At 47.9% G+C, this 13,339-nt stretch overlaps 1 protein-coding gene across 1 annotated transcript in view; it reads right to left on the reverse strand.

Annotated features, from left to right (window-relative positions):
* The window catches only part of CPD (carboxypeptidase D), a 64,090-nt gene extending 56,919 nt beyond the window's left edge, over positions 1-7,171 (reverse strand). The window contains exons 1-2 of the mRNA XM_084802748.1: positions 6,355-7,171; positions 41-288 (exon numbers count right to left, since the gene is read on the reverse strand). Of these exons, the coding sequence (XP_084658874.1) occupies positions 41-288; positions 6,355-7,097 (991 nt within the window). The 5' untranslated portion in view covers positions 7,098-7,171. The remainder of the gene's footprint in view (positions 1-40; positions 289-6,354) is intronic.
* Between the last annotated feature and the right edge of the window lie 6,168 nt (positions 7,172-13,339).

Here is a 13,339-nt window from a genome sequence, read left to right on the forward strand (position 1 = left end):
CACCAGAGGGGAAGCGCAGTGGTCCCAGGGCTTTGCATACCTTCCACATCATACCAGTGTGCACCGTTTGTGATCCCATCTTTGAAGGTCTCGTCTTCATCTCCTGGGCAATGGGGTTCGCCAGTTTTCATTATGGGGTGGTTAGAAGCATAAGCTCTTGCCAAGTATCTAAAGACGTCATCGTCGGAGGTTTTGCTATAGGTTCCAGTGGCCTTATGCTCAGGCGAATCATCGAAAGGGTAGCTTGCTACCACTGAGCCGCCGTGCAGATTTCCAGACAGCACAAACCTTTGAAAACACAATCAGATTACACCTCCCTTTAAAAGACACAGAACATACCAAGCATTTAAAAACTCCACAGGATCTTTCATAAATGAACTCATTTTTTTTTTCTTTCTTTCTTCATCCTTTTTTATTTATGTACTCAGTCAGTCAAGTCAGTCAGTCCTGAGGATGAGCCTAGAGCCTGGGCACACGCTAGGCACGTGGTTACAACGGACTCTATGAAGTGATGACCTATCCATAAATGAAATGCTTATCTTGGGGCTGGCAAGGTAACGCAGTGTATATCTGCCACCAAGCCTAGTGCCCGTCATGTAATCCCTAGGATCCACAATAGTGGAAGGTGAGAACTGAGTCCTATAAGTTATCTTCCGACCACCACACGCACACGTGGCATGTGTACTCCCCTATACACATAAATAAATAGAAAAAGTTACTTAAAATTTCAGAACTAAAGCTATAGTGTCGTGGCTGAGTACTTGCTTAGCATGCATAAGCCCTGGGTTTGATCTCCAACGACTAGTAAACAAGACGTAAAACGGGGCTGCTTTTACATTTCCAGTTAACCACAGTGTTTTACAGAGTTTTCCATCATTGAACATGTTACTGAATAATACAGCATTAACATACAGGGTTAGGAAATGCCTTATGTGAGGAGTTTCAGATTCATTGATTAGATTGACGTACAGGAACTTGCCAGAATCCAACCTTCCCCGCCGCCCCCCACCCCCACCCCCCGACCTACAAAAGGACAGTTTCATATAGTATAACGTCAAACTTATGTTTCATAACAAAAGTTGCTAATCAATACTTGTTGAACAAAAGAGGTAAGTTAATAACCTTATGTTCTGTATACTTACTGCCCAAAAAAAATGTTTAGGTTAAAGTATCTCATTTAAAACACAGTTTCACAAAATCCTTATACCAAATTATATTTTCAAAGTTGAAAGGATTCAGGAAAAAACAACCTGATACAGTGAGCTTCTTCCAGAGAAAAACAATACAGCGCACCAGGGCCATCCTCTGCTACAGCGCACCAGGGCCATCCTCTGCTACAGCGCACCAGGGCCATCCTCTCTGCTACAGCACACCAGGGCCATCCTCTGCTACAGCGCACCAGGGCCATCCTCTGCTACAGCGCACCAGGGCCATCCTCTGCTACAGCGCACCAGGGCCATCCTCTGCTACAGCGTACCAGGGCCATCCTCTGCTACAGCGCACCAGGGCCATCCTCTGCTACAGCGCACCAGGGCCATCCTCTCTGCTACAGCGCACCAGGGCCATCCTCTGCTACAGCGCACCAGGGCCATCCTCTGCTACAGCACACCAGGGCCATCCTCTCTGCTACAGCGCACCAGGGCCATCCTCTGCTACAGCGCACCAGGGCCATCCTCTGCTACAGCGCACCAGGGCCATCCTCTCTGCTATAGCGCACCAGGGCCATCCTCTGCTACAGCACACCAGGGCCATCCTCTGCTACAGCGCACCAGGGCCATCCTCACTGCTACAGCGCACCAGGGCCATCCTCTGCTACAGCGCACCAGGGCCATCCTCTGCTACACCCACAGAGGCTTCTGATTGGGCCACTGACTAGGAGACTGACCTGGACAAGGCTGCTTCTAGTGTGTGTGTGTGTGTGTGTGTGTGTGTGTGTGTGTGTGTGTCCACTTGGGGCAGGGGTCAGTTCTAGGGATCAAATAAGCCATGCTCTTGTCAACCACATGCTACACTGAGCTACAGCCCCAGCCTCATTTCTACTTCTTAGTGGACCACTAATGTGGCTCAATTTATAGATACAGAAAAATCACAAGAGCTCCTTTTGAGGCGGAAACTAAAAGTAAAGGCATACATCCTATTTGCACATCTTTCCCTTAGGTAACATTCAAACCATTACTACAAACAGATTAAGTATTTTCTCTTTGCATTCTAACTAGAATTTTCCTGAGCCTCCTTACTTGTAGTTGAAATAAACTGGTGTTTAGAGATTCTAAACATATTTTTCTATATGTTTGAAATATAACCCAAACTATCATACAGGTAACCGGAAAGACTACTTTAGGCATGACCAGTGCCATCTCTGAGGCAAACAAACAATGAAAATTATTTATAACAGAAGAACTTAGCCAATGACGATAAAGACACTTGACGATAAAGGAGATTAGTTTAAAATGAATACAATTTTCATTAGTGCCCTTCCAGACCCCAGAGAACGCCATTTGGGGAAGTGGTATTAGCACAAGCTTTGGAGCTGGGCAAATGTCTCCCAGGGCTGCTGTTCAACAGTAATGTGATCAGAAGTCATTGCCTCCAAATCCCCATTTCTCTCTCATCTATCAAATGGGAATATTCTATCTACCTCTCAGAATTGTTACAACTACTAAAGACAGCACACATGACACACTGAGCAGGACTGTGCTAGCTTCTCAGCAAACGGTCATTTCTTTGGAGCCGTCTAACATCCGGGTCAGCTTTCCATTCGGTTTCTGACTTCCCCCGCCACTGCCACTCTGAGTGACAAATCAACACAGAGCAACAATGAAGGTGGCACACTAGTTTTCTAATTCTACCTAGCTATTTACTTTCTGAGTGTATTTTTTAAACAACTCAAGTTGTTTTTTTTTTTTCCTTCATTGACTTTGGGAAAACTATAAAAAGGCTCTTCTGGTTCAGGCACTTCATATAGTAGCAAGCATTTTTAACATATTAACTATGAGGTGAATACTATTGTAGGCACAAAGAATACATATGAACAACAACAAAAAAGCCCTGAGGATTCTGTGTAAGTGGGGTACACTACTTCATATATTGTTAAGCTAAAACTCCATTAAATAGATTGTTTTGTTCAATGTTTCTTATAACACTTCTCAGAAATATCATAAAGAGGACCTGACACCTTAATTACTTTTGCGACCAGAATATATTAGTAATCTATGACAGTGATTAAATTTGATTTTCTGTATTCTAATTACATACTTTTAAGATCCAATGTCACTCTTCTGGGGACAATTACAAAACAAAGCAGTACTTGTCACAGTGGGATCTTTGTGTATCAATTTCAATCCTATTTGAAAGATATTTTAAGATTTCCATTCAAATCCTCAAGTGTTTCTCATGCTTGACTTCAGTATCATAAGATTTAAAAAGTTAAACTCTAACATTATACTCTTCCCATAGCCCTAAAAATAACCTCTTTAAAAATGGAGGCTATGATATCTGAATAACAATAAAGACTCGCAAAACTATACCTCAATATACAACAGTACTCAAAAATAATGTGTCCACCCCAACATAATGACACTCTTTACAAGTATACCAAGGGTTGGGGCGTAGCTCAGAGGTAGAATATTTCCCAGGCCCTGGGGTTCAACCTTCACCAACCAGAGAAATAAGTCTTAGAGTTTTACATATTCAAAATAACAGCCAATTTTTCTTTTTCCCCTGCCCCTCATCTTTCAGTGCTGGAGGTGGAACTCAAGGCCTCACACGGGTGAGGGAGGCACTCCACTACTGAACTATAAATCCCAGCATTAAAAGGGGATGGCTCATGCCTATAATCCAAACACTTGGGAGGCAGAAGGCAGGCAGGTCTCTTGGTTCCAGGGCAGCCTGGTCTACAGAGTGAGTTCTAGGACAGCCAGGGCTACACAGAGAAAACCTGTCTTGAAAACAAACAACAACAACAACAAAATATAGCTAGGTGAAAAGGACATCAGGAAGTCATTGAAACAATTTATTCCTCAAAACACATTTAAAAGTGTAGTTTGCTAATATAGACTAATATCTGTGTTTTTCTTTTTAATACCCCTCCGGTCTCTCAATCTCTAATTGTGTGTTTGTGCTTTTAATTTTATTTACATATCAGCATCGTCTGTTATCTATTAATTATTAAAGGATATGCATTTTGGGTTAATTTTATAAATGACTTTTCCTTTTTGGTTAGAGTAATGTCTGAAAACAGCAGCAACATAAATTTGGGGTTGATTAGGCTAATCAAACCACTGCCCCATGCAATACCTACTGATCCAGGAGCTTTTACAAACCTCATACGCTCTCAGTGAAGCAACGACCCTGACATAACTCGTGGCCACCAAATGATACAACTACCACTTTGGGAGAGTTAAGCAGAGACTGAATTTCTGCCTTGAGACTTTCAGTATAGCCTCAAAGTGACCTACACCAAAGGGAATCCTTCATGTTGGCCAGAATGACCAAAGACAAAAAACAACAACAACAACAACAACAAAAAAGAGCCTTACCTGGCAATGACAAGCAGAGGCAGGAGGATCTCTGTGAGTTTGAGGCTAACCTGATCTACACGGTGAATTTCAGGCCAGCCACAGCTATACAGCAAGATCCTGTCTCCAAACCACAACAAGCATAAAATAAAATAAAGAGCCCTGCTCGCCACAGTAACTGAAGGTAAGTGTTATGTCAAAATCAAATTTATGCAGATGTGCAGAGATCCGACATGGTATGGAAGAGAAAACAGGCCTAGAACATTTCAACGAATTAAGCATCTACGAGGGACCTTCTGAACGTTAACGTGAAAGGTGGGTGACGAAAAACCGTTTGGAGCCATCGCAAGGTCCACAGATTTCCCAGGCCTCATAACACATGACTGACATCCCACAGAGGAGATGATTTCAGGAGGGCAGGACTCAGCTCAGTTGGCGCAGCACTTGCTAACAGGCATGGAGCCCTGGGTCAACCACAGGCATGGCGTACACCAAGGGTCGGGGACACATGCCTGTGTTCCCAGCTACCGCAGGAGCAGGGAGCTCCCGTCACACACCTGGCTACCCAGCCAGCCCGTGGCTAGCCTGGGCTACATAAGAAATGATTCCAAGTCTCACAGAGAAACTTCTTTTGCTCATTTTTACATTGCTTCATCTGCCTTCATCAAAAAGCCTTCACATGCAGATACAAAGATGGTAACTACTGCCTCATGAAGCTACAAAAAAGGGAACGTGCTGGCAACGCTGATCCTTGTGAAAGGAAAGAGGTCCACAGATTCCATCTGGAGTTAAGTACCATCTGCCTTTATTCCTTTCTGTTACTACTGGTATCTGAAGACTCACACCACAGTCCACAAGAGAAAGTCCTTAAGATTTTAGCTCACGAACAGTTTGCCAGGGGGGACAATTTTCTGTAAAGTTTTAACTGAATAAACACCTCGCTTAATATTTATAATCTGCTCTCGCTACACACTAGTTTCCGAAGGCCCTCACACTTCTACGTCTCACGTCTTAAAAATCCCACACAATGCTTAAATGCTATCCGTGTAAATGCTTAGCTGGGCTGGGCTCCCCAGTGAGAAGGTGCACAGCTGGCATCGGAAACCAAGCGGTTCTGACCCGTGGGGGTTCCCCTTATTCCAAACTCCCCTAAACACAATCAGAAGTAAAGCAGGAGAATCGGTTTCTATCCACTATCAGAGGAAGTGACTGGGGGGGGGGGGCGCGACGGGGTGTCATTTGCTATTTCTGAGCTACATTCTGTCTTCCTGGCTGTGGAGCACTGAGTAACCACGCTTCGATTCCCCCCTCCCCCGGTCTAGGTAACCAGTCTGCCCCTCAATTTCCCCCGTATGCAAAACAAGAGTATGAGTGTTCTCTAGAGGGTATGAGTGGCGTCTAGGTCGCCCGGTTGTGGTCAACATCAAGTGATAAAACGCAGTCACAGAAAGTGCTTGCCACAGTGTTTCTAGTGATGACATTGACAGCTTAGCTACGTAATGAAGGGCCATACTTAGGAACCCTTAACATCTTACCCACTGCTCCCGTACGTCGGTCCTTCAAAAATAGGGACAGAATGTCAGAAAGAAGTTTTCCCCCTCTGGCTATGCACGGCACAAACGACAGCCCCGGGCAGGCTTCTCTATTAACAAGGAGGTACTGCAGCCCAGCCTCCGTTCCAGTTACGGGGTGTCCCTCTCCACACCGACTACCACCCCTCCCCCTTAGGCTGGCAAGCTTTAGCCTGAGCGCCTACTGGGTGTCAGAAAATAAGCCTCCTGCCCTTGAAAGGCTGGCTCCTCGCGTGGGTGCGAGAGCGGAGTCTGGCAACACTCACTTGTTCCTGCGGATCCAGTCGATGAGGGCGCGCACCTCCGGCACCTCGTCCAGGGAAGGTGGCTCGCCGGTGCTGAACTGGTCAGGGAAACTGCGGTTGAGATCGCGGCCTCGGCTGTTGTCTCGGCCGCTGGTCCCAGGCGGGCCGCTGTCGCCGAGGCCGCAGTCGCCCTCGCGGGCGCGCTCGAAGCCATCGGGGTTCAGGCTGGGCAGCAAATACACGTCGGTGGTGTTGAGCAGGCGGACGAGGCGCGGGTCCCCGCGGCGGTAGCCCGACGCCAGCTCACGGGCCAGGTAGACCAGCACCTGGCGCGACACCGTCTCGTCGCCGTGCATGTTGCCCACCAGCTTTACCTGCGGCCGGCCCGGCAGCAGCGGCCCCGCGGCGTCCAGCCCCGCGGCGGCGGTGGTGGGCGGCGGCCCCAGGCCGGCCGTCAGGCGCAGCACCCACAGCGGCCGGCCCTCCACCGAGCTGCCGATGCTGAACAGTCGAGCCAGGCCGGGCGGCCCCGCGGCCGCCGCCGCCTCCAGTGCCTCGCCCAGCGCCGCTTCGTGGTAGTAGTGGTCAAACTGGCCCTCGGCCGCCTCCGAGCCCGCGACGGTCGTCGTGGTCGCCTCAGCCTTCTTGATGTGCGCCGCCTGGGCCGAGCTCTTCAGCAGCAGCAGCAGCAGCAGCAGCAGCGGTGGCAGCAGCCGCAGGCGTCCCAGCCGCCAGGGCTGCCGCTCACCCCGGCCGCTCGCCATCTTCCAGCAGAGCCGCTAACGCCGCTCCACTCCTGCGGCTCCGCACTCCGGGCGGTGGCAGCCCGCCGGATCCCCTCCGCGCCTAGCAACCCCATCCCGCCCTCGAGCCTCAGCCAATCGTAGCCCGGAATGCCGGGGCGTCACGCGAGGGGGCAGGGTCTTCCTTAAAGCGGACGATTCCCTCCGGGCGTGCCTTCTCCACTCTACCAGTTCCTAGAGACTTGAGTCACGCTCCCTTCCTTCACTAAAGGTTCCTCTCTCTCTCTCTCTCTCTCTCTCTCTCTCTCTCTCTCTCTCTCTCTCTCTCTCTCTCTCTCTCTCTCTCTCTCTCTCTCTCTCTCTCTCTCTCTCTCTCTCTCTCTCTGTCCTCCCTGCCTCCCTATTTCCTCTTCTACATCTGCTCTCAGGCTTCCCTTCTTTGCGTTCAGTCTCTTCTTTATGGCTTCTCCTCGGAAATTCGTACCCCTTTTTCTCTGAGAGCTTTCACTAACCCCCTTCTTTGTTGCACCGTTTCTCAGCCACGCTTGCCACGCTTTAAACGCTTTAAGAGCCGATAATCGAAAGAATCAAAAGGTTCCCAAGATTTCAAGGACTCCTGAGAAAAATCAGTAAGTTAGAAAGAACCCACGTTGAAGAATCAAAGGTTCATCTTCTTTGCACCTTTTTTCCCTGGTGAGGAGTTCTTCCTGGGCTTGCGCCCACCTGCCTGCATGCTATTGATTAGAATGAGACACCTGGTGCACCTCATAAAGCAATCCATTCTATTTTTGATTTGCCGCGTGGCTAGATGTCTCCTTTATGAAGTGGAAACTGCCGTGGTAGGCTCCCTCTGTTAATGTGGTCTGTTTCAGTGCACCAAGAGTGTTGGGCTGCAGTCAGTCGTCTATGTGTGCTAGGCTCGGCTCTCATTGGAGAGAGAATCATTTTGCCCTCCGCTAGCACTGATTTTGAGTAGGAACATCTAGATCACCTCTGTACACCCATAGCTATAGTTTCGTAATGCTGTTTTTAAGAGATAGATTTGGCATTTCTAGAAATACCTGCTCAGCAAGTGTAATTCCCCACGCGGGTATTTGGGTAAATCCAGAAAAAACTAACCTTCCAAATAGGGTTTAATCACTTTAGCTTGAAGAAATATGAAAGTTTGGCAATCCTTGTATCAAGTGTGAAATTCTAACCCTCTAACAACATAATTGTGATAACTATTATCATCTTCTTCTTCATCATTATCATCCCCTTCTTTCAGTACTGGATATTTCAAGGTCTCTTTCTGAACTATAATTGAATCTTCATAGGACCAGTGGAATTCAGTGATTAGCAGGTATTTATGAGTAAGTAATGTGTGTCAAAGCTGCATGCTGGGGGGGGGGGGGCAGGCATTGGAGAGATGACTCAGAGTTTAAGAACACTTGGCTGCTCTCCCAGAGGACCTGGGTTCAATCCCCACCCACATGGCAGCTCACCACTGTCTGTAGGACCTAATGCAAACATACATGCAGGCAAACACCAATGCACATAAAATAAAAATAAAATTCAGAATCTCGAAAGCTGGGAGCTGGGAGGCAATGCATTGTTCGCCTAGCTAGAGACTCGGGTGCAGCCTGTGATAAATGCTGCTGTACATCCGTGGAGGCGTTCTCGGGAGAAATCTCGTTCCTTCTGAGTAGGAGGGAAACAGAAAGATAGGGGGAAGGAGCCAAGAGGGAAAGAAAGAATTCCGGGTAGAAGGAGGAGCAAACACAGAAGGTTGCGAAGTCTGGGAACAGAGACCGTGGGTTCTAGAATTGTTTGTAGGTCCAAGGTGCTGGTGATGGGGATCAGAGATGTGGAGGTAATAAGAAGCCCAGGGACACGGGGCCAAAACAGAAGGACCCTGCAAACTAAGACCTGGGCACTACACTTGATCCAGGATCCAGAGAGAGAGCCAAGGATGGACTTGAAGCTGATTTAGAAAAATCCCCGTCTGGCAGTAACTTGGAGAATGAAATAAGCAATCGAGGCTTAGACATGAGGCCGAGAGACCTTCAAGATGGTCCAGAAAGGCATGACCAGGCCTTGAACAAGAGTGGATCTGGAGGAAGCGGAAGGAAGGAGCTGAATGCCAGTGACTGTAGGAGTGAAATGGAATGGCAGGCTGGCTCCAAACTGAACTAGTGCTTTGCCATGGTAACCAGCAGTGTGGTGGGACACCGGTCCTACAGAGACACGAACAAATGGCTGCTCACCCCGGATATGGGACCAATGACAGAGACACCGCTAAAATCCAACTTGGGGAGCCAATTAGTTATATTGTGGTTACTTACAGGAATACGAGTGAGGGGTTGCTTACAGGAGCAGAATCGAGGGAAAGGCAACAGCGGCATCACCAAAAGCTCACCCCAACAGGTTGACCCTGCCTCTTCTAGTCAATTCAGTTGGCTTAAAACATCCTCTGGGTTCCTCAGGCGGCCCCTGCCTCCCCCTAGAGTCTCCTCCAGGCAGCTTAGCAGGTCTGAAAGCCTCTTTCTGCAGCCTTTACTGTTTATATGCTTGGGGGTGAGGGAGGGGGAGGAGTCTGGTAAATCTGGTCCGTTTCAGGAACTTCCTGGAGCCAAAGAAGTGTTTGCTTCTGGAACTAATGGAGCTTCCTGGGAGGAGGGGGAAGTGTCACCTCCCCTTTTAACGTTCTGCATCTTAATGAGCTGTCCTCCCGAGATGGCGGGTTCCCTCCAAATCGCAGAGGAAAGTGTTAAGACAATACACTGTCACTCTGGCTCTGTGAGCACTTCTTCTCCATGCCCCACTTCTTAGGCCAGGCTGCATCGTGCATGCATCGTGCACAACAGCTGTCGCTCATCTGAAGTCAAGGCCAACTCCCTGCAGAGACCCTCTGCCCCTCTCAGAGTGCTCCATCATCACCCAAAGCAAAGGAGCCCAGGAGACTTATTAACTTCTAATCAAGTATTTCCTTCTCTATCATTTCCTTCTCTTCTCTGAATGCCCCCTCACCCTGGGAGGGCAGCTTCAACTAGGGAAAGTGGCTGAAGCACAAATAAGCAAATGTCGGTGAAATAAAGGTAGGTAACTTGAGCCAGTGCCTTCCCTGGTGTCCTTCGGCCTCCCACGGCGCACTTGTGGGCTCTGAAAAGGCTGGAGCCTTCTTCCTTCCAAGTACAACTTGGCAAGTCTATGAAACTCAAAGCTACAGACCAGGTCACTGCTCAGTGAAGGGGAACAGCAGGGCAGAAGGCTGGCATTGTAGTTACCCACAGCTGAATATCACCCTCTGTTTCAGAAGGCTGGAAGCTTGTGACAGGTGTCCCTTTCTCACTCCGCCTCCCACAAAAGTACTGGCTCACAAATAACCAAACTTGGGGGACGCTTTTTTTTTTTAATGGCTTCTTGTTTACAGAAGCTGAGTGGGAGTAATCTGGATCTTTAAAAAAACAGCAGAATCTAGTGGATAGCCAGCCTTATTCAGAAGATTTGTAGATGATTAAGAAGTCAGCATGGGGGGCTGGAGAGATGGCTCAGAGGTTAAGGGCACCGACTGCTCTTCTAGAGGTCCTGAGTTCAATTCCCAGCAACCACATGGTGACTCACAACCATCTATAATGTGATCTGATGCCCTTGTCTAGCCTGCAGGTGTACATGCAGGCAGAGCACTGTATACATAATAATAAATAAATTTTTTTTTTTAAAAAGAAGACAGCATGATCATGATCATGCACTTGTAAATGCCTCGTCTGGCATTATAAACTCATTCTGACAGCCACTTATGGAGCACACAGCTATTACGAGGTCCGCTTTGTGAGTTCAAGAGCATTGGGAGATGAGTGGGGGAGATCTGTCTCGGAGGCAGAATCTACTGAGGGCCCAGAGAACACAGGCGCAGCAGATGACAAGCATGCGCCATCAGGGCAAGTCTATAGCGGGCATTTTTGTAACAGCACAGGAGGACACACAGTCCAAAGAGGTAGGCACAACTGTTTCAGTTTCAAAGTTGAAGACATGGAGGCACAAGGTCACGGCGGTGGGCGGGCAAGCTCTAGAAATCTGGCTGCAAGCCGAGCTTGGTGGCGCACGCCTTTAATCCCAACACTTGGGAGGCAGAGGAAAGTGGATCGCTGTGAGTTCGAGGCCAGCCTGGTCTACAAAGTGAGTCTAGGACAGCCAAGGCTACACAGAGAAACCCTGTCTCGAAAAACCAAAAGAAAAAAAAAGAAAGAAAAGAAAAGAAAAAGACAAAGAAAGAAATCTGGCGGCGAGTAGCTGAGTGTTTGGCCTGTTATTGTTTCTGTGTCATGATCTTCAAAACAAACACCTGCTGGTAGACTACAAAAGAAAAGGCGGTTACGCTGAGTCAGAGAACACCTCCGTCGTGTTATTAGCCCTTCGGCTTTGATGTCTGTACCCAGTTCTTATCAGTCATGTTCTAGATTCTTCACCTTGAGCAGTGGTTCTCAACCTATGGGTAGGAAACCCTTTGGGGGTCGAATGACCCTTTCACAGGGGCCACCTAAGACCATCAGAAAACACAGAAATTCACATTACAATTCATAACCGTAGCAAAATTACAGTTAGCAAGTAGCAACGAAAATAAATTTATGGTTGAGGGTCAGTCACCACGACATGAGGAACTGTATTAAAGGGTCACAGCATTAGGAAGGTTGAGAACCACTGACCTCAACTGAGATGATTTACATGTATAACAGACCATCATTGTGTGTGTGTGTGTGTGTGTGTGTGTGTGTGTGTGTGTGTGTGTATGAGTACCAGTGCCCTGGGGGCTGAAACCTCAGTTTCATGCATGCTAGGCAAATGCTGTACCACTAAATTATGCCCCCAGCCTTAGTTTTGTTTTTAATAGAAATAAGCAAGAGAGCGGGGGCGGGAGGGGGGGACCAGGGAGAGGGACTAGCAAAGTGTACAGGGAACAGTGGCTAGAACAGAAAACACCTTGGGAGAAGCAATAAGAATAAGAGGCAAAGCCACAAAGGTAGGATGGCCAAATAATGAGCGACCTAGAACGCCATGCTGGGCAGTAGGGGTAGTGTTAGCTACAGAGCTGTGTGTGAGAGTGAAATAGGTAACACCTATGCTTTAGCAAGAATGTGCCGAGTGTGTGCAGTAGGCTAATGAGAAGCTCCATTTAGACAAGAGCTGATTCTGCTAAACTCAGAAAGGCAGAAGGATTTGGGGCTGGAGAGATGACTGCTCTTCCAGAGGACCCAGGTTCAATTCCCAGCATGGACACGATGGCTCAGAACTGTCTGGCTCCAGGTCCAGGCAATCAGCCTCCCCCTTCTAGCCTCCAGTGGTGTTGCATGCATATGGTGCACATAAATACATGCAAACAAAACGCCCTTGCACCTGAAATTGTTTTTAAAAAGAGTGGGCTGGGGCTGGAGAGATGGTTCAGTGGTTAAGAGCACCGCCTGCTCTTCCAAAGGTCCTGAGTTCAATTCCCAGCAACCACATGGTGGCTCACAACCATCTATAATGTGATCTGATGCCCTCTTCTGGCCTGCAGGTGTACAAGCAGACAACACTGTATACATAATAATAAATAAATCTAAAAAAAAAAAAAAGAATTGGCTGGAGAGATGGATTAGCAATTAAGAGCATTCTCTGTTCTCGTAGAAGATGCAAGTTTGTTCCCAGTGCCTGCATAGTCGTTCACAACCATCCATAAACTCCAGTTCCGGGGGATTCAACGCCCTTGTCTGACCTCTACAGGCACCACACACACATGCAGGGAAAACAGTCATACACATAAAATAAATAAACTGTAAGGAAAGGAGCGTTGGGGGTGGGTGGGTATTTAGGTTGTTGGGTTTACAATGTTTAACAATTGCCTGAAAAAGAACAAAGGGAAGAATACAAAAGAGGAAAATGACAGGACCAGTGAGGGTGGCCAGGAAGGTGGCTTTGCCATGGAAAGAAAGAAAGATGTCAGAAGAAAAGCTAAGCAGAAGGAGCTTGAGGTGTGGGAAAGGAATTGGCCATTGGGCTTGAGAGCTTTCAGACTTGAGGTGCCTGTGTGAAATCCAGAGCGGGCATGCCTCTTCATATGTTAGCTTTTTTCCTTTTGAGACAGAGTCTTCTGTAGCCGAGGCTAGCCTCCAACTCACTATGTAGCCAAGGATGGCCTTGGCCTTGAACATCTGTTCTTCTTGCCTCTAACTTTTGAGTTCCAGGTGTGTGTGTGTGTGTGTGTGTGTGTGTGTGTGTTGTGAGGCCGGGTATCAGAGGAGGTAGGC

Source organism: Acomys minous, assembly GCF_964271855.1.
Source record: "Acomys minous genome assembly, chromosome: 12".
NCBI classification, from domain to species: domain Eukaryota; kingdom Metazoa; phylum Chordata; class Mammalia; order Rodentia; family Muridae; genus Acomys; species Acomys minous.